We start from the raw sequence: 21,255 nt of genomic DNA, 5'->3' as shown, positions 1-21,255 counted from the left end.
CCTGTCTGTTAACCTGTCCATATATCCATCCATCCATCCATCCATCCATCCATCCGTGGCTGTGTCTGATGTTCGTCAAGAGTGTAAATTCTTTTGACTGTGTGAGTCCATGCAGAACGACTGTTCCGAGTTCTGTAACAAATCTATAATTTGGTTCTTTAGTTGAAGAAACTACAGGTTTATCACTCTGTTAGTCCAGTCACTCTGAGTTTAGATTCTAGATACTGAAAAAAAAAAAAAAAAAAACACTTGCTGAGTCTCTGAGGTTTTGTGTTCAACTTTAGGTCAACAGTCCCAGGTCTGAGTACTACAACACCTGTCTGTTCCACATATACACTCCTGATACATACATTTTATACTTTTTGTTTAGTATCATTTAGTATTTTCTCCTTCATTAAATTGATATGTTGTCTCATGTGATGGTTAGGGTTAGGGTTCGGTTTGAGCCCTCAACTACACACTTCACCCCCCCACACCCTTTCCTCACAGAGCCGTGCCATCTACACATCAACAACCACCAGTGATTTGGAAATTTATGAAATCAGACCAGAAGATCAATGCTAGTACTCAGCATTGACAAAAACACAACACAATCTGACAAATGCTATCAGGACAGTCCTACCACGACCCCATTTGTCCTTTGAAATGTGCTTGAAATCTCGAGCTTCGAACACAACCTGTCCTGTCCCCACTGATCACATTTGTATACTCGCAGTGACAGGTGGGTCCTGTAGGACATGTAATGAAACGGAGACACGTGTAAATGGTGTCTCTATAGCATGTCAGCCCAGAAGTGTGACAGATGGCTGAAAACAGCCATGATGAAAATGTGGGGAGGCACCCGCGTGCCTCACGTGTTAATCCACGAGCGCAGCTGATGGAGACGATGCAGCTGCCGCTCCTGAACCCCGGCCCCGTCACAGCTGAAGATACACTGAATTAGCCTCATTCTCTCTCCCACTGACAGAGTGAAATACAGCTGTGCGCTGAAATATTCACAGATCACAGATGGCTGATTTTTGTAATAACAAAGTGGTCAGCGCAGGTCCAGCGTAAGCATAGAGCCTCTATGATAATGTAATGAAAAGGACAGGCTCAATTGGAATTCCATTAACATTTGTATGTGCGGCAGAAACTAATCGTCTGCGGGTGAAATGTCAAAAGAAGAGATCAGGCCGAGCGGGGCATCAAAGCAGTAAATGTTTGACATGTCCGTGCAAAATGGGACACCCGGTCACAATTATTATTATTTTATATATATAATATATAAGTAATGACGATAGAAAAGGCAACATAAGAGTGAAAAGAATAGAAGATTTTACAGCCCCAACGTGGGCGATTAGAGTCCAGCTGCACGCATGTGTCGCTGAAAATAAAAGGTACTCAGAGAAGGTCACATCCTAGGACTTCCTAATGGTGGTTCAAAGAAACGTATGGATTAAACATGAACGACATCAAGCGTTGACAACATGTGCCATGTTTTTAATCAACAGAGAGACTCTGGTCTGGTTTTCTCACCCTAAGACTATGACTCCATCGCCTTTCAGTTCAGTTCACACGAGCTCAGGCCTGGAGAAGGCAACAGTGTCTCTTCACATAATCGATGCATGTCTTCTTCTTTGCATACTAAGGGAGGGAACATTTCTGATGCAGTGGCAGACTCTCCACTGGGACAACAACCTCCACAAGTCGCCCTGAGCCCCTGTTGTTATTTGGATCAGAGTAGCGAGACAATTTCTGATGAAATTCCACCTTAGTGTTTTATCATGCACGTTCAGCAGCATTTCAACCTTGGTGATAGGCAGAGGGAGTGCTTTTTTTTTCTTCTTCTCCTAATCCTTACATTTATTTGGAGAAATATGAACTATGGAGGAAGCCAGCTAAGTAGCACGATTCGACAAGCCTCTGACTCCGTTTGGCACCGATAAGCAAGGCAGCAGCTACACACCAGTCAGCCAGTGTCATGTGTCAGCCAATGTCAGCCGTTTGGAGGTATTCCAATATCAGAGACTAAGACGGGAACAGAACCTACTGGAAGATTTGTTTGGTTACAACAGAGCAAGTAAAAACAAAAAGACCTGAAGAAGTCCCTTAGCTGAGCACGGTGGTGTCACTTCTCAGTTCAACGGCACAGATCGATCAGGCCTCAACGGGTCACTGCTTCACAGCACACAATGCGCGATCAGTGTAAAGCTCTGCTCACTTTCTGTCAGTGGACTGTGTTAACTACGCAAAAAAGTTATTTTTTCGTTTGTGATGATCGGAAATGTTTGGAAATTTACTGCAGTTTTCCCTCAACTTACAATAAAATATGATTCCCCATGCTACGATTTTATCACAATGTTTCCGAAACAAAATGAGCTGCAGGTGAACAATGACCTTTCATTTGTAAGAACTACTGTATGTAAGCTAACATTTACAACTTTGTGTATTATTTAATAGAACAGAGAAACAGAAATGTAAAATGAATATCATGATAAGAAAAACAAGAGCTGTTGTCTGATCTAATCGTAGAATCTCCAAACAAATTTAAAGGCTAACACGACAGCATAAATCTGTAATCTTTATTGTTTAAAAAAATGATATTTGCAGGTTGTGGAGGAAAACGTTACTGCTTATAGGAAGACACACACATTCTGAGACGGTAGTTCAGAGGAAGAGGAGTCTTTTAAATAAAACGACTGACAGAAAGACTGTGATCACACTGTGACCTTTATGATAATCTCCATTTGCTGTCCTTGTAGCATCGCTGTTTCTGCAGATAGAGTCCAACTGCATATTCACTAGACTGAAGATCCCAAATTCATAGGCAGAATTTATACCCACTATTCAGTTCCAGGCTGATTAGCATGTCAGCTTCAGATTAAAAAAAAGGATTTCTCCTAATCTCCGCAGCATGCCCTCCACTGTCCTACACTGAGTCGGGGCCGGCTCTGGATGCAGATTGACGTGTCTCTGTCTAAGTCTCAATCACCGGCAGGGCTTTAAGTTGGAAATTACTTTTTGATCTCAAGGACTCTGGTGTGGATGTACAGAGCAGAAAGGAGAGCTACTCTCACTTCATCTGCTGTTCCTCGAAGAATAAAAAATGTGATTTGATTTTTACACCCAGTGAGACGACAGAGTGAGGAAAAGCCTGAAATATAAGTGTCATTTAAATCGTTAATGTGCGCTTGTTTATGATCGTTCATGACTAACACCTCTAGTTATTGACTCAATTCCTTTTATACTTTTGACTTTGTGATTAAAACGTTATCTGGATTAATAAATGCGCCACTCGCTCTTGCGGGGGGCCAGATTTATGCAGAGGCTACAGCTCCTCAACCACTCAAAGAGGGGGATAATGGAAAAACCTGAGGGAAAGGTGACACTGGGATGAAAAGAAGAGTGTGTGTGTGTGTGTGTGTGTGTCTACTAAACTTCCACACAGACAACAGAGCAGGCAGCAGGCAGGAGATGGTGCCGAGTGTGCTCACAGTGAGAGGCACAGGCGGCCTGCTGCCAACATAAATCAGTGTCATGCCCTTGAGCCACACCTTAGTAGCAAAGCACGTCGCTAAAACACTGTCCTCGCCTTCCTGTGTCTGACAGTGTGCACAGGGAACAAGGAGTAGATTGAAACGTTGATACACACGCACACACACTCACGAAGTGAAGGTACTTGGACAAAAGCAGCTGGAAAAGGTGAGAGAGGAGCAACAGAGGCGTCACTGCCTTTGAGGTTCAGTGGAAAAGACAGTACATCGATTGTAATATTTAAGTTTGTCAGAAACCCTTCTGTCTGAAAATGTAATAAAACCATAACCTGTAGGGTGGAAACTCACTTGGCAACAGGCGAGAGGACAAATGAGAGACTTTCACTGTGTTCACTGACAAACCTAATTTTTAATTTTAAAACGTAAACTAATTTACGAGAGCGATGCCTGCTACCCAGTCCAAAAAAGGGTTGGAAGAGGTGCAGAGTGAGAAGGAAAGGTCGTCGAAGAACATTCTAGAAGGCTCCTCAATAAGCAGGTTCAGATGTAACAGATATGAGGATCCAGAAGGGGCATGGAAAGAGCACTGATAATGAGTTGGGTCATGACTCAGCAACAAATTAACAACACATCTATGTATGTTCTCAGGCATCCAGGGCACTTGGTCCTGTCTTGGTTTCTTAAAGATGCTACACTTCTCATTCAGAACCAAAGAAGCCTCCACTCAACTGCTTTACTTGGAACAATGCATCTATGTATCTATCCATCTATCTATGCATCCATCCATCCACCATAGAGATATGAGCCTCAACACAGTATATGAGAATTTTATGCAGGAAAAAAAATTGACTAGGCATCCCTGTGTTCTGTCTGCTGAGGTGCCACTCATGTTGTAATTTTTGAGACTGTCATAAAGCTGTGAACTACGTAGTACAGTAAGAAAATAAAAACTAAAATCTAACTTATGCCAACAGATTTAAAATGTAATAACGCTCACATATAATTGTCTTTTTTATTATTATTACTCAAATCCTTTCCAGACATCAAAATAACCAAAGTTAGCTGTAACCGTTGCAAGCAAAATATTCCCATCAATGATGTACGTAGAGTCTAAAGGATTAGTTAAATGTGACACACCAGCGTTTACTTGGAGCTAGTTGTAAAGCTGTTGATACTGAGGGTGCGTTTTTGATTTTTAACAAGCAAGATAAACAGTTATGGCCTGGTACTGGAACAACAGTTTTGGTTTCCTATTTGATTTGTTATCTTAAATACTTTTCACTGCTACTGTGTAAACGTCTTATTGCTGTTAAAAAGCACATTGTTTGATCTGTAAGCCAGATGGTCTTACACATTTCTTCATATGGCAGTGCCTATAAAATTAAAGTGCAAAAGGTATAAAAATCCTGTAATAAACTACTTAAATTAACCTTTTCCTATTTGTAATAACCCTTGATTCCATATATATATATATATATATTTATATATATATATATATATATACATACTGTATATGCATATATATTTATAAAGATTTATTTATAGATATATATGAATATGTATATGTTATAGACATATATAAATAAACAGATTTAGACCAAGATAGGAAATGCTAAAGGAAATAGGTCTGTTTCAAAAGCAGTTAAAATAAAGTTAAAATAAAATAAAAAAAAACATCCAATAGTTTTTTTTTTGAAGGGCATTCAATGTAAAAATATAAATATGAAATCTGACTTCATTGGGCATCTCGAGATGCACTGTATGTTAAATACCATCTGGGTCAAAAACACATTATACCAAATATTCTTTAAAATATTTCTCTTTTTAAAATAACAAACTAGATCCCCCCCCCCCCCGCCCATTATCTACAGTGTTTTTAGAAACAGTTTGTAAATGGAAGCAAACAACTAAATACCATCACTTTTAAGGTTTGGCAGCTGGTTAATCCGATGAACCTCTGACCGCCCTTCTGCTGCCCCTGACAGATAAGCCATTATCTCACTGCTGGAAAAGGTTGGACACACCAATCACATGTCAGCCCCGGACATGTTCAATTACCAGGCTGCTGTTAGTAAGACTGGGACCGAGTAGAGCTGGACAATTTGCGGATGTTGCTGAGGAGTGTCCTGCTGTATTCCCTGTGGTCAATGGGTTTCACTTCCATTACTGTTACCTTGACTCGACTCTCATCCTGAAGAGTGGACAGAAGACAGACATGGAGTGGTTACATGTTGTGGTGGAAAGTCTGTAACATCACAGTTATGGACATACAATATACATATGTGTGTATTTGTTTCACCAGAGCACAAGCTTAAAATACCATCCACACATGTGTGTTTGTTGAGGCTTCAACTCTAGGCCAGACAGCCAACTTCCCTCAGGTGAGCAGGGCAGTTAATAAAGTCATGGCTAACAGGTCAACTGACATATTAGCTAAATGGATTGTGAGGAAATGTGGACTGATTAAGGATGTTTCAATAGCAGCCACTGTCACACAGTAATGACTGAAATCCTTAAAATCTTTTAAGCTAAATTTAAAGTTACTTTTTTACATATTTTTCAAGATTTTTTTCCATGAAACTTTTCATTTGTTACAGCAAAAAAAAAAAAAAATCTATTATTTTTGGGTAATATTCAAGAATGTCAATTTTTTTTCTCGATTAATCATGATTAATACACAGATACCATGTGTATTAATCATGATTAAAATGTTCAATTATTTGTCTGTTTTAGACACTGTGCTACGGTAATGTACAGGAGTCTGTCTTATTCATTAGCACTCAGGGCTTGCACATTAAAATTAAAATGTACATAAGTATCATTACTTCCAATCCAAATATTTTATGTCCTTTTTTTCCCCCTTAAAAGAAACATGTAAATAGATTTCCCCTGACTCTCAGGAGATGGTTTCTCGGGAAAATAATTATTTCTGGGTTCAATGCCAGTCTTCGAGCCCTTATTATGTTAGATGAGCTCTGAATTTGGTGAATCTTTTATGGTAATACTACATTTGAAAAATTCATGTCCATCAAGCCTTAAAGCTCAGCCTAACCACGCAGTAACAGAGCCTCACAGCTCTAAACACAATCAAATTACACTGCAGTCTCCTTACAACATCAGTTCATATCCAGAGCATTTCCTGGCAATTATTAGCTGAAACTAAAACTGTTCATCTTACAGCCCGCACGTTTCCCCACCCTTGATAAAACATCAGTCGGAGCCCCTCAGTTAGTGTTTTCCATTTTCCTCTCCTCAAGGATAACCGGCTGAATCAAACAAACACGTGTGTCTGTCAGGACAGAATTTTTATCAAGGTGAAAACTTATTTAAATCCGATCCTTCTCCAAAGCGACAAACTACGGGGTGAAGGCTTGTAATTCAATGCGCATAGAGGAATATTCTGCATTCAGGAAAACATTATTCATTACCCTGACATTCACCTCCCTCTCTAAGTCAGTTTCAGAGCGCTGCCTGTGCTCAGGCTCGTCCCTGAAGAATAAAACACACCTTCTAGTGGTGGGTAAACTAACAACGCATGTACACAAATACCTCGCAGCTAACAGTACTGATAGCACATCCTTTGAGATTTAAGCACACATTACTGTGAAAAACTAGTTGGTTTTTTTTACAACACACAGTGAATGGTTTCTGTCAGTGATCTGGGAACAAACATTTACACATGAATGATTTCACACCAGTCACATACATTTACCAAGCTGCAGCTTCTGGTCAAACTGTTGTCATGGACATTAATGTGCACTAAGGCCTGGGGTCAGCGTCTGTGGTTCTGACTGAGACTTCCCAGAGTGCTACTTTTATGACCTTCTCCGTCTTATTTTATTTTGTTTGGCTTGTGTCGCAGGCATCAAATTCGCCTAAACAACAACTTATTTTTGACATTCGAGCCACGGCGTATGTAAATGATGTGATTTGTGCAGCTTCTTAAAATATTTATGTGTGTACTATATTATATGCTTCCTACGCCTCATTTGCTCCGACCTTTCTCCCGGGCTAAAGGACAAAGAAAAAGACCTGATGTCAACGTCGACTCCAGCTGCTCAGAATGCGTTGGCCTGTTAGTGAAGTGAGGAGAGTGTATTAGGTGTCAGTTTGTGCCACTCAGTGGCCCTGTCTGTTCCAATGAGCCAGAAACCTGCCCCTTCCACTAATGTATCGCTGAGATAAAAATCAATTCATTTACTGCAGACAGTTTCACTCACGCCAGCACCAGGTTTACTGGGTTTGTGGTGATTTTACAGAAAAATAGTATTTACTGTATATATAGATATTACTATGAATATTATATATTTTCTTTCTTTAGTGCCTTTACATAGTTGATATTTGTAGAGTTGCTTTTTGGCAAATTAATATCCAGCCAGTAAACTGAATATATACAGTATATCTTATTTCATCTATTTGAAATGGTTATAAATATGTTAGTGGCCATTTTTCCAGAAAATGTATCCACAAAACATTGTGTCCTAGTACATTACATTAATCTGGAAAAGAAGAACACAATAAAGTATTTATTTTGTTTTCATTGACTAAATGTGGATTTATGCCCTGTTTTCTCACTAATACAACCATAATGTTTTGGTGTGATGTGTTTTAAATGTGCTTAAAAATAAATACTTATCCTGTTTTATTTAAAATGATAGCTTGATGAAATCTTCATTTTGATACTTTCTCTACTGTAGGAGTTTTTTTTTTTTTAACCCAAGGCTGCCTGGAGGTTCTTTTTTGAATAATAATAAAAAGAGGAAATTACTGTGGAGCGGTAACAACATATTGTTGTATTTTTATTTTTAACTTTTTTGTTGCCAGGTGAGGCTGGTGAATAATGACTCCCGTTGGTCTGCGTTGCACATGTAATTTTCGACAACACCTTGAAATTTGTTACATTTTCCCCGGTTCCTCAGAGGAACAATTTACGACAAACATTCAAGGCACCGACTACTCATTTTAAATGACCCCATGTTTCATACTGTATTACTGCCCTGCAGACAAACAGTGTTTGACTTCCAATACTGGTAAGACTGCGGTAAAAAAAAACAAAACAACAACAACAAAAAAGCCTCCATATTGTTTGTTTGTGCAGCTGAAGAATTCACTATTGTTGCTGTGATAAAAGATGCAGCCTCCAGCAGCCACTGGTGAAGCTTCTTATTAGTTGGTCCATGAAAGTGCAATGCATAATTTAGTGTAAACTGACAGTTGAGCTAATTTTCTTCTGTACGTGGAGATTTCCCACTGCAGGTTTATATAACACTTGGTGTTAAGGCAGATTCTTATAAAGAAAAATGCTCACAATTGTGCGTCCAATCCCAGACTTATATTTTTCTACCTCGTCCTTGAGTAATTCTTCCATGTAAGAAGTTTTTCCACACAGAACATGAAGCATGTCCGACGTTATCAGTTGCTTCATGTGGTCAGAATGCCGACCAGTTAGTGCTCATCCTAAATCCCAATCATTCCTCTCAGATTGTTCCCACTGCCTCTGTTGCAAATTACTTTCAGACTAATTAAGTTAATTAGGCTTAGACAGACAACAGCTAAATGCTAATTACGGACTAATTAAGAGAAATGAATCCACAGCTGTATTTGTTTTGTCATCCAAAGCTACACTGTCAAAAACAATTCTGGTGTCATTGTGACACTAATTGAAATGATCTCGGATTCATGTTGTGTGACTGACAGTATGATGTGATTTCATTGGACGCATTATTATTATTTTTTTTCCTGCATCATGTTTGTGGCCCGCACATGCAGGGAAGCTAAGTTCAGTGGATGATAACAGTAATGGGACTAATTGAAACAAATTCTGGGGAAGGCTAAAAGCTAATTCATTTAAACGTAACGTAACGTGCTGTACCTTGTGTTTACACCAGGGGCTCTCCTCTCTTTTCATCATTTACAGAGGGGTTTCAGTCAATCACGTTCATACGACTATGTGATCATGTGCAAGATGAAGATGATTAACGGAAGTGAACAAACTGCCACCGAAGAACTACATTTCAAACTTAAAGCCCATGCGTACATATATAAACACAACCGAGGACAGTATCCAAACTTCGACATATATTATTTTAACCTATAGATTCTCCTGATTATATTTTGATGTACATCATTGCCATGGTCTAAAAAAGGTTAAACCAAGGTCTAACCTTTGGTACAATGTCATGACGGTGGTCATTATAGTGAACAAATCAACCTTAAGGAGCCTTCCAGGAAAGGATAAATGCAAGACCATATATGGCTGTGGGTGAAAATAATTTAAGGACCTACATCTGTGTAAATGTACTGATTGTTTTATTCCTTTTGTGAATTCCGTCCGCTCTGGTTTTTTTTGTTACTTACATTGTATGTTTCAAGCTTGACTTTGTTTTTGAAGATGTACGTTTTGAAGTTGGCCTTCTGGAAGACTTCATCAAATGCTGCTTCGTCCTGAGGAGGTTAACAACACATAGTAGGTCAATTAAAAAAAAAGAAATCATTATGGTTGGTGTGTTTGTGTGCATCACTCTCACTGTGTCTTTTAATTGTCCTAGTTCTTCTGCACTGAGACCCAATAAGGTCTCAGCTGTCTCTTGGAAGCAGGTAACCCACTGGTTGTCGCTTAAATCTGCCAAGTTTACCTTAGGTATAAAAAAATAAAAATAAAGGAATAATTCACAGTAAATACTCCACTACATTTACACCGCACTTACTGAAAGTATCAGGCTGTAGTTAAAGTTCCGAAACTCTCTGTTGCACTTCTCACAGAAGTACAGTCCGTTCCGTTGGTCTAGGACTTTCTTGCTGCAGTGTGCAGACGGACAGGCCTGGTAGAGACAATTCTCCTTACGCATGAACACCACTGTAGCCACACAGCTGAAGTAGTCAGCCTAGGCAGAGAGGCGAGAAGAGAGAAAAAAAGGGTAATTTAATTATGGGAATAGGCTGTTAGATCAATAAGAACTGCTGGATCACATCAAACTGCTGTAATTTGAACCAAGGGGGAAAAAAAGCTACAGTTAATTTGAAGGTACCTTCACCTCGCACTTAGCTGCGGTGGGAAGCCACTCTAGAAGCTGAAAAAATATATTACTAAATGCATTAACATGGAAAACTGTACAATTATGAAAATGGTTGTGTTTCACTACGGTTATTTCAGGAACATTTGTTCTTGTTTAACTGGTACTGTAGCAACTGCCGGTCCCTTGATGATTTGATTTCATAATATTTCATTAACTTTCTGTCATTCATTTAATTCATATAATATCACCCATTTTAACACATGGACAGAACGACACTCACTGTATAACCAGTGGTTCAACCATCCATTCACTTATTGCTGCTCTGATACATCATCCATACACACATTATTATTGGCACACACTGCAGGAGCTGTAAAAACCATATCATCCAGCGGGGGCTTAGACATCCGGTCAAACGTGTCAGACAGGGGAGTAAATAAGTCGAATGCTGACAAACTGACTGACACAGATGTCAAATGGATGGGTGAGAGACTGTGGACCGACTCAGACTGTGGAGAAAAACTGTTTCGCTGAAGTTTCCAGGAAAACTCACGACATGTTCTACAATCCGCTGTTAGGACGCAGAGAAACGATTAAAATTCAACAACTCTATATAAATATCTATTTTTACATAGTTAGCGCATATTTTTGGTATGATTTGAGTCACACACAATTGTCTTCACATTTGTCCAAATCAATAATTCCATCATCTGTTAGTCACAAATAAAAACAAGTGTGAGGCACAAACACCACCAACTTCTCTGTTTCAGAAATACACAGGAAAATAAAGAGTTTTGTCATGTGCAGGAATGATCATGATTAATAAACCTAAATTATCATAGTGGTCCATCACGATTAATCACGATTACAGCCACTCTGCAATAGTTCCGATTAAAGATTTTTATTGATTGACATCCGGATAAAAAATATAAACTTCTTCACTCAAACAGGGGGATGTTTCTTTATTGTATTAATAGCATATGTCACTGCGCTAACCCTCAATTAGTGTACAAAGAACTCAGAGAGCCCTTTGAGATTAAAAAAGCCGCTTAGGTTGTTTTCAAAAAGTAAAACAAGGAACATAAAACATGATAAAAGTGGGATTACTCTGTGCTTCATAAGCACAGGTGCTGTCAGAGAGTCAGTAGAGCTGATGGATGCAACAATCTTGGAACAGCTTTAGAAGCTGATAAGAGTCTTCCAGTCCAGTAAGTATTTTCAGCTGGATGGATGAAAACAAAACAACTGCGCTGGTTTTTATTTTCTCCCCTCCAACAATCCATAAATTGTGCTAATGTATACATACACAATTAAAGGTACCCCCCCCCCCACAAATTATTTCTGCGTATGTATACAAAGGGCAAAATGTTCAGTTATTAATTAAAATTAACTGTACACACTCAAACAGAGCCTTATTAAAACACGGCAATGCTGCAGTAATTGAACAGATATCAACACCTCCGGCAGTGGAATCACGCTGGTGATAAAGGTAGCCCAGAGAAAAAAAAAAAGAAAAAAAAAAGCATTTTCTGGGGGAAGGAAGGAAAAATTCTAATCCAGGAGAAGCAGAGCATTCATTTTCCATATAAATAAAAAATACAGGACAAACTGTGTCTAGGTTGGGAATAGACACACACACACACACACACACACTGAGTGACTGCACACAAACACGGAGAAAGCTACGCAAGCCAAGCCAAACCGACATGCTCCTCCAGAAGACAGACTTTTAGACCGGAGGTTGGAATACAACCTGAATGAATACAAATCTGAAGTGACTTCTTTCAAACAACAAGTAGAACGGAGTACCGGGCCGGACTCTCGTCTGATGCTGGCCTAAATAAATCCATCAAGGTTTCTTGTCAGGCTGCTGGCCACACGTCTACAAAGACACCCGCCGTTTCTGATTTTACATGATAAAAGCCCTCGCCTTCTCTGAAGTTCTCATTCCGGGCAGTGGATGTGAAAAGGCCACTGTGTTCACTGCATCTTGTGAGAGGTGATTGATAGTGTCTCGATTCCTCACAACCTCCCCAGATACTGTCAGTCAGGTTTAGAGCTCCCTGACATTTTCTTCCCTCTGGCTAACACTGACTTATAGACACATAATCTGTCCACCATCCGTCTACCCAGTATGTACAACACAGAGAAGGAACACTTAGTATGGGGGTTTAATTAATTATAATATTTTCCCCTTAGCAACAGCCAGCTCTCCTCAGTGCGCCGCTTCCATGTTTTTCTGCCAGTATGGCTGTCTCTTTGCATTTTACACACAAGGGCAGATTGAAGTGCTGGGAGCCTAGAGAGGTGAGGGCAGGGTGATAAGATGGTGGACATGGCAGGAGGATTCTTTCATTCAGAGCTTGTTCTTGACTTGTAATGTTTGCAGATGCCACAGAGACTATAAGGATGGAGGTCAGCAGGATCTGGATCATAGCTCTCCCTGTATTCCAGTGTGAATACAGAAGCCTTAGGGCAAAGTCTTCACCTTAAGCACAGTGTGGAGAACCAAGAGGAACGGCATGACTAACGCTGCCCGTCAAAAACAGATACACAAAGACACTCGCATGACTCACAAACATAAGAAAATGTGTGTGTGCAGGAACACCCGAAACTCACATACACACGTGTTCACACACAAAAAAAACCTGTTCCATTCTTATCACAGCAAAACCCCGTGTCACCTCCTGGCACCCAAATGCAATTAAATTTGTATGTGGAAGGGCAACCAAGTGAAAATCTACTCCACATAATTGATGTGGCTGCACGAGCTAACGTTAATACTTGTCCTGAAACCCAAACTCAAACTGCTACATTAATTAAAAAATGGCTGATACACGTACACTCGCACGCACACGCGCACAAACACATATGTACAGTCACACAGCTGTCAAGGAGGTAAAAGTCATTCATTAACGCTGCAGTATAAACCAATTATCCAAATTTCCAAAATAAACTCAAAGTAAATGATAACACATCAACAGTGCAGACCTGCAATTACTCAAATTGTTTGCAAAAGTGCAAGGCAGAAAAAAAGGGCACAACAACTAAACTGAGGGCAAAAACAGATAAAGGGAAAAAAACCCAAAACAACACCATTTCTAAACACTCACACACATTCTTCCGGGCTCTTTATTCTCTCTGCCAGTTAACGGTTCTTATGTTCATTCCTTTTCTAAACATCTCTTGTCACTCACCTCCATTTGTCACCCCACCCTCTCCCCTATACTCCCCTTCTTCTTCTTCTTCTTCTTCTTCCGACAGCCTTGTTTCCTTCTAGCTTTCACAGCAGCTTTTAATAACTTACAAGAGGTTTAAGAGGCTCTGACTGACTCTTCTACACCTTCTGTCTCTCACCTTCCCACTCAGACCGCATTACTTCCCCTCTGGTTATGTTATGCCCCATAGGCTTCCTCAATTCCGAGACATAATTAGACATTTTTTAGAAGTGGCAGTGGTAAAAAAAAAAAAACAACCCAGAAGCCTCCCATACATGGCTTCCTTTGTGAGAAATGACAGTGACAACTGGCAAATAAATGCAATTAATTAAAAAGCAAGCTTGTCAAAAGGTTTAGCTGAAACGCTGATTGTTTACCCAAAACACCATGAACGGCATAATCTGAGGTTTTTATTGAGTCTGTACGGGGCTCAGACTAGAGGAGCCACAGCTCTAATCCATTAAGTCATACAAGGCTCTAATTTAGCATAAAGAGAAACCTGAGTGTGGATGTGCAGGGGTTTGCAGCACCATGACAGTGTTCGTACACAGAGGCTAATCTGTGGGACTGTACATGTGGAGCTACTCTACTGAACACAGATCTACGGCCCGTCGCTGTTTAAAATATGGAAGTCAAAGTGATGGAGACGTAAGTGGAACAAGTCAAAGTATGTGACGCATTAATCGCTGGTGCTGGAGCCTTCGATTTGGAGGGACTGACTCTAAAACAGTGTGTTGGCCATGCCTGTCTAACCACACTAAGAACTGTCTGATGCAGAGAAGCTATGGCATCTGTAAGGGTTTCATTCCTCCCTCGTCAAACAATAACCAGCTGCCCGTGTGACAGACTGACTCGTTATAGTTCCAGAGAAAACTTTCTTTTTTTTAGCGTACAAAAGATATTTTAGTCGCACTGTGTGAAGGCCTGTTCCAAAAGTCACATATGTACAAAAAGATGCTAGGGTATATTAAACTGTTTCACCTGAATGTAATCTAATGGTGTCCTTAACAGCATGTGAATTTGGAGAACTGCAGTAGTGAGTATGTCTGTGTGGACTGCACCTTCACGTCATGTCCCAGCCGTTCACTTTTAACGTCACTGAGAGTTTTCCACTTAATATTTGCTGCACCTCTCGCTGACCAGGTGTCAATCAGGGTTTGGTTCTGAAGACCACGGCCTTTCTGGTCATACCTGGAGTATAAACACACAGAGGCACGCATCATTAAAAGCACATACACACGTGTAACAACAACAAACAAACCAAACAAAAAGAAGATGAAGAATAAATAATTGTCCATTATAATTGGAGGCATGAGGATCCAGCTGAATAACACTGTATTGAAAATTGGTTATGGCTAAAAATATTTTCAGCTGCGACTGATGTTTTCCCTTAGTACAAAATGAACTGATTTGCAGTCACTGCCTCTCTATCATGTCACCTCTTTTATCTAACAAACTGACTGCTGTCTACATGCATTCATACATCAATCAATCAGTGGTAGAGTGTGTTTCAGGCCTAATTCAGTGGGGGATTAGAGAAGAAACAAAAATGTGCTACAGTATCTCCAGTCTTGTTTACCAACTCCCTCTGTTGGTGTATCTCTAGTTTAAACATGCCCTTTAAAATCTTAATGCATCAGCGGGGGTCCTTGCTCTATATTTGGATGAGCAGAACAATCCAATCAAGGCTTCATCCAAATTCATCACTTTTCTTCAATTACAAAACAAATCTGTTCAAAAACAATCCCATAATGCACATGTTCTCCACGGGAGCCTGAATCAGACACATTTTCACCTTTGTAAAGTGCAGATCTAAATGTTAAAATAATGTTAAAAATGTGTCCCCAAAGCTGGTAAACAAAACTCCGGAAGTACTCTCTGGTACAAATTCCCATTACTCCCCTCGATACTCGGAGCATGTTGTTTTGACGCACTAAGCCCAAGAATAGCAGTGTGACACATGAGAAATCGTATGCACACAGAAGTCTTATGCACGCATGCAGAATGAAAAACCTATTTTTATTTCACTTGTGGCCGCGTTTAGGAACAGCCTCAATGAGTGCAATGACTCACAATCTCGCCACAAGAACTGGAATCCAGTTCAACGTGGCTCACTCCCTGCACGTTTTCTTAGCTAATCAACATCCGTACTGAACTGTGATCCTGAAACATCCATGGTCCTCTCTACTGTTCCTCCCTTGATCCAATCCCAGCTAGACACTGCACACACCCCCCCTCAGACTGATGGGGGACATGCTGCCAGCACCTGACATGTGATCATCTACCCGTGACATTGATGTACATTCATGTGTGAGCAGGTCCCGTGTTTTATACCATGGGCTTTAAAGACACTGGAGAGCAGAGGAAATTGATTTGTATCTGATGTAGAAATGACCGGAAATGATCCATGGCTGGACACAGAAAATAGATATAACTTTTTTTATTTTTTCTAAGCAGTGCTGGCAAGTCATCCTAGCCCCACCCCTTTGTTTGTGAGAGCAGAGTTTGCAACATGGTATAGTAACAACGGGGGCCATTTAATTCCCTATTATATGTAAGCTAGATCTGAAGTAATTTAACTAAGGGTTTTATACCCACTTCTTTCAGGATACAAACGTGACCTTGTCACAGTTCATTCATTTTGCTTGCCACAGAAAAGAACAATACCGGGATCTTCGGTTTACGAAATCCTTGACGGCGTTTCGTCGTTTCTTTTGTGTTGGTTTTTTTGCGGAACTTATTGCCCCTCATTATGGCTTCCAAGTAAAATCAGACTCTCCTGATGTTTTTATGTTCTACATTACGATGGTTTCACTGTGTTACGTTACATACGAGCTGTACAGTATGTGAGTTCCAATTTACGGCAACAGCATCGAGCCGTGTTGCACCGCAGGAATGGATCTATGTCGAAGACCTCCTGTACTGTGAATCACCGACGGTGCCATGAAAAGGAGGCAACTTCACGAGAAATAGCCAGTGCGACCAGCACTTTCATGTTATTGGATGATGACGATACTTAAGGGCTATAATATATATAATGGTTATTGATAAACTGAGCAGCATCCAGTGGGTTGGAACACTTCTGGACGTTTATTATTAAGGATACAGTAGCAGGTAGACTGCTTCGTAAAGTACATACTGTGGTGGAACACCCTGTAGAATATGTACAGTTACAAAATGCAGTTTTGGAAAAAAAACCTTGATAGAAAAAAAAGCGTAGATATTTTTAGAATGAGGCTACATCCCACACAGCAGTAATGACGTTATGTCCCGTCTCAAAAATTCCTTATTTTCTTTCTTAGTAAATGTTGTAAATAACAAATTCAGAAAAAAAATCCACAGATGGCCACATGCATTTCCTGATGACATTTACTCAACAGAGAAGCTGCTGCTGAAGCAACAGCAGGCCATTAGCACAAAGTTTCACTTTAAGTCTTTTGGGATCTTCTTTGGTTTGAATAATACAGTACCGAGTCAGTCTGACCGATCATAAAACTCCTGAAAACTATGTTTAAAATTTAAAGTGTGTTTTAGAATGTGAGGTCAAATGAATCCATACATTATTTAACAACTAGGTATCAGATTTGTATCTGAAGATACGTTCCACAGGTGGCAGTATTCTGTCAGTGATTTGAAAGTGATCAGGTAATCCCTACATCTGTAGGTAAGTGTCGGTCTTGGTTGTGTGTTTCTTTTAAACGTTCGTTTTGTTTGTGAGGAATGACTCACCATGCCCTCAGTTTGAAAGCCTCAGGTATGTCTGGGTTGACCATTAACTTGGAGCTGAACACAGTTGAGAGAGATCTGCCTCCGAAATCTGACAAACGAGCTCCTTTGATGGCAACCACGGGCTCTCTGCTGCCATCGAACTTTTCTGCCTGAAGAAAAACGAGTCAAGGACCACACATTAGGACAGAATAACAAGGGACAACAGTTGAATTAGTCTCCCGTGGCTCCAGTGTTAAAACGTTAGGGTTGTCTGAAAAAACAGAGACTAAATATTATATGATAGGGTTTTTACTGCATGTGAAAATGTATTCAGGAACGCCAATAAAGTTTTATAAAAGAATGTTGATAATTTGTACTCAGAGGCACGGCAGAAAGGCAATCAGATACAGGCCCCTCCCAACGACAGCAATACAAGGAAATAAAACCACACCTCATCTAGGATGGACCCCATCGTTTAGTTAAATCAAGTTTTATAAATTAATCATACGAACAATTAATTTTACCCACACCCTGGGGTGTTGTTTTTTTTTATATTACTGTATGTATTCATATAAATGTTGGGGTGACAACCAGAGCGGTGGAAAGTAATAAACCGAGGACCTCACTTTCAAAAAGCAAATGCTCCTTTCTTAGGAAATATATGGCTCGACTTTCCATTCAACAACAAGCAGATTTATACTGTGAGTATAAGCTCCACAACAGTACAGTACAGACCGCATTTGGCTATTTTCACAATCACAGTTTGCAAATAGAAAAATAAGCTGCAACTCTATTTCCAGAAAATAGGATATTTAGTGACTGTAGTGACTCTGGCCAAAACTTTTCCCCAATGACGAAATGTAACTTGCAGTATTTTTATATTTTAGATGAAAAAGGCCGGATCAGCAGCATGGAAATGACTGACCAATATTTAAGTTTGTGTAATAATTTCACAACATGCAAATTAATGAATTAGCCATTCTAATAATACAGAAGAAATAGTTCTGGAGAACAACAGTGCCAACTCCTCTGAATCAAAGAGCTACTTTTACCCCAAATTTCCAAATACTGACTATTGACTGATCCACATTTTACACTTCAGGAAACTCCATCAAAATGGTCTGCATGCTCAAGTGCACTAAAGTGTGCCAAGAGCACTGACGAGGATACACACACATGCACACATTCACGTTTATATTCATTAACAGATAGGTGGGTTGAATATAAAGGACGGTCAATGTACAGAGAGAAGGGACTGAAATCATTACCTCCTTTCCCCACAGTGTGACTGTCACCACTTTTTCACTCGTGTCTATGAGGACGAGGGCCCTCTTGGAGACTTCTCTTCCGGCCTTAGTGGTGATTCGGGATACATCCTCCGCGCTCTTGCACACACCAATAACATCTGTAGACAGAGAGGACCATTAAATCTGTGCCCTCCATCCATAGATAGGTCATGAATATACACACACAAATGTGCTTGGAGCCATAAGGAAAAGAAAGCAATAGCACATTATGTAAATAGACTCTTGATATAAAATGAGAAAATGCCCCCTGGATAATCTCTACATTATGTAAAAAAAAAAAATTATTGCACCATAAGCAGTAAAGACTCGATCCGGCCCAGGCTCACAGCCCTCTGATATCGCTAAAGGACAATACACAGACACGAGTGTCCTATCAGGCTGACTGGCACAGAGACGTGCTGAAATTAAAACAGAGGACCAACTTATTCTGCATTCATGTCTTCCTTTTGGGCCTAAACACATTATGTACTTCACTAATGAGCAGTTCAGCACTGCTGATGTGGCCTTTTATTCTGACATTACAAAACATATACTGTATAACCCATCTGCAAAAGTCTATGTACAACAAAGATGAATTTAACACTGCTAAAACCAGAAAATACTGCAAACCTAGACATTTAAATCAGTGGTAGAACTAGTGAAGGGGGCTCCAACCTGTGGCCCTTGAGCCACATTTGGCTCCTCAGCCTTATTGCATCGGGTCCCTGTGAGATCGAGGTATTTGAATAGACTATAGACTAGTCTATAGAATAGAATAGACCTAATGTGTGACTGACTGTTCAGTGAAAGTTTCTGACTGTAAATTATTTCAAATGACTGGTGTAAAAACACACATTTCTAACCTTGGTTATTTTGTATTTTGTTGACATTTCACACCATGTGCTGTAGCTTTTCAGAATTGCGATGATGTGAAAGTATTTTTTCCTGACTTGAGAACCTCCACAGGTCAACTTTATGTGGCTCAACAATGGCCACAGTCGCGGTGGTAATTTCCTGTCGATCATCTCCGGCTGCTGCCCACACATTAAATATGACCGGCAGTTTTATAATTCAAACAAGTGATTCTTTCAACTTCCTACTCCTGTCTGTTCAATCAACTAACCTTTTTCTAAACCCCCTCCCTCCTGTTGTTCCCTTGCTCTCGGTCTGCACTCTCTCAGCGCTCCTTAATTCCATTATGATTGAAACGATGTCACCCACCTCTGAACTCCATTATCACCACAGGAACAGGCTGACAGTTCTCATTACCATGTTATAATCCCCTATTTAACAAAAGCGCAGAGAGAGGAAGGGAGTGAAGAGAGGGTGAGACAACGGATGATGCACAGAACATGTAACGCTGCCCCTCTGAGGCCGACGTTAACACACTTCTGCAGGTAAACTGCAGAGAGCATTGCTGACTGTGTTGTCTGCCAGCGTGTTGGCTTGTGCTGCTCAACACTTAGACTAATTTAATCATGCAATATTACTGATCAAATGCAACCCATAATACTCATACAACACTCTCGGAAGATTGGGCTCGGCTGTTTTCTTTACGGCCATTAAGTTCTTGTCAAACACTTTAAAGAATCAATAACTCTGTTTGCCTTCCAGGAGTTGCTGTTGTGTTTTGCTGACCCTATGCAGCAGTAGACTTAAATATGATGCAGTTGAAAAAACCACATTTAGATGAGTGATAAGGGACCGTGAGGAACTATGCACTCGTTTTTACAAACATTTATATCAATGGTTTTTAATTGCTCAGGGTGACTTGACTCACGGATGGTCCTGCTGATTATTCACCAGATTAAACCCAAACAACTCCGTCCTAGCATCCATAACACCAGCCCCTCAGGGCACGTGGAGTCCAGCCAGTATTACAGACCAAACTGGTACTAGTCGAACTCTGTGACACTGATAAGACACAAAAAGACGAAGTCTGATATGATCTGTAAAACCTCGTTATGACTAAAATACACTCCGCTGAGCACAGGCTATAAAAGTGTTGTGCTCTGCCATCATGTGACCAGCAGCCGGCACTGTATTTATAATCAGACGACGCTGTATTTATACTCAGATAAACTGTCTGAAATGTTAAAGCACTGTTATTGAAATAAATAGCTTGTGTAATTGTATTGACAGAGCTGTGTTAAAATGAACACTTGCCTCAATACCATGTGAATTATATTATCTATTGACATTTGGTCTAGAGCAGGGGTCACAACCTTTTTGAAACAAAATACTTCTAGGGCAGAGCTACTTGTTTGATACAGACTTCACAAACAATGTGATACAAATGAAAAAGAAAACTAAGGTGCTAAATCAAGTTCAGGGACATACAATATCAGATATTCTTTTTACCACTGTCATTACAACCATTTTGACCCTCCCCTGGTATAACCCTTAAACATACAGAAAGATCATGCAAACCCAATATGGAAAAACTGAGGATTGAACCAACAAACTAGTTTAGCATACGCTGATGTTGTCGTTGTAAGGTTAGCATGCTGACCTTCTTTACTGTAGCAGCTTTGATACTAAAAACATAATG

General features: G+C 40.0%; 1 protein-coding gene across 2 annotated transcripts in view; it reads right to left on the bottom strand.

Annotated features, from left to right (window-relative positions):
- Positions 1–3,865: 3,865 nt before the first annotated feature.
- Positions 3,866–21,255, bottom strand: part of LOC103395242 (replication protein A 70 kDa DNA-binding subunit-like) — a 28,147-nt gene continuing 10,757 nt past the window's right edge. For both annotated transcript variants that reach the window (XM_008332899.3, XM_017041717.2), the window contains exons 11-17: positions 18,687–18,823; positions 17,440–17,588; positions 14,772–14,901; positions 10,184–10,360; positions 10,004–10,111; positions 9,834–9,920; positions 3,866–5,667 (exon numbers count right to left, since the gene is read on the bottom strand). In XM_008332899.3, coding sequence (XP_008331121.1) covers positions 5,545–5,667; positions 9,834–9,920; positions 10,004–10,111; positions 10,184–10,360; positions 14,772–14,901; positions 17,440–17,588; positions 18,687–18,823 — 911 coding nt within the window. In that variant the 3' untranslated portion in view covers positions 3,866–5,544. The remainder of the gene's footprint in view (positions 5,668–9,833; positions 9,921–10,003; positions 10,112–10,183; positions 10,361–14,771; positions 14,902–17,439; positions 17,589–18,686; positions 18,824–21,255) is intronic.

The sequence above is a fragment of the Cynoglossus semilaevis genome, chromosome 19, assembly GCF_000523025.1.
Source record: "Cynoglossus semilaevis isolate Cse_v1.0 chromosome 19, Cse_v1.0, whole genome shotgun sequence".
NCBI classification, from domain to species: domain Eukaryota; kingdom Metazoa; phylum Chordata; class Actinopteri; order Pleuronectiformes; family Cynoglossidae; genus Cynoglossus; species Cynoglossus semilaevis.
This window is presented reverse-complemented; position numbering and strand designations above follow the sequence as displayed.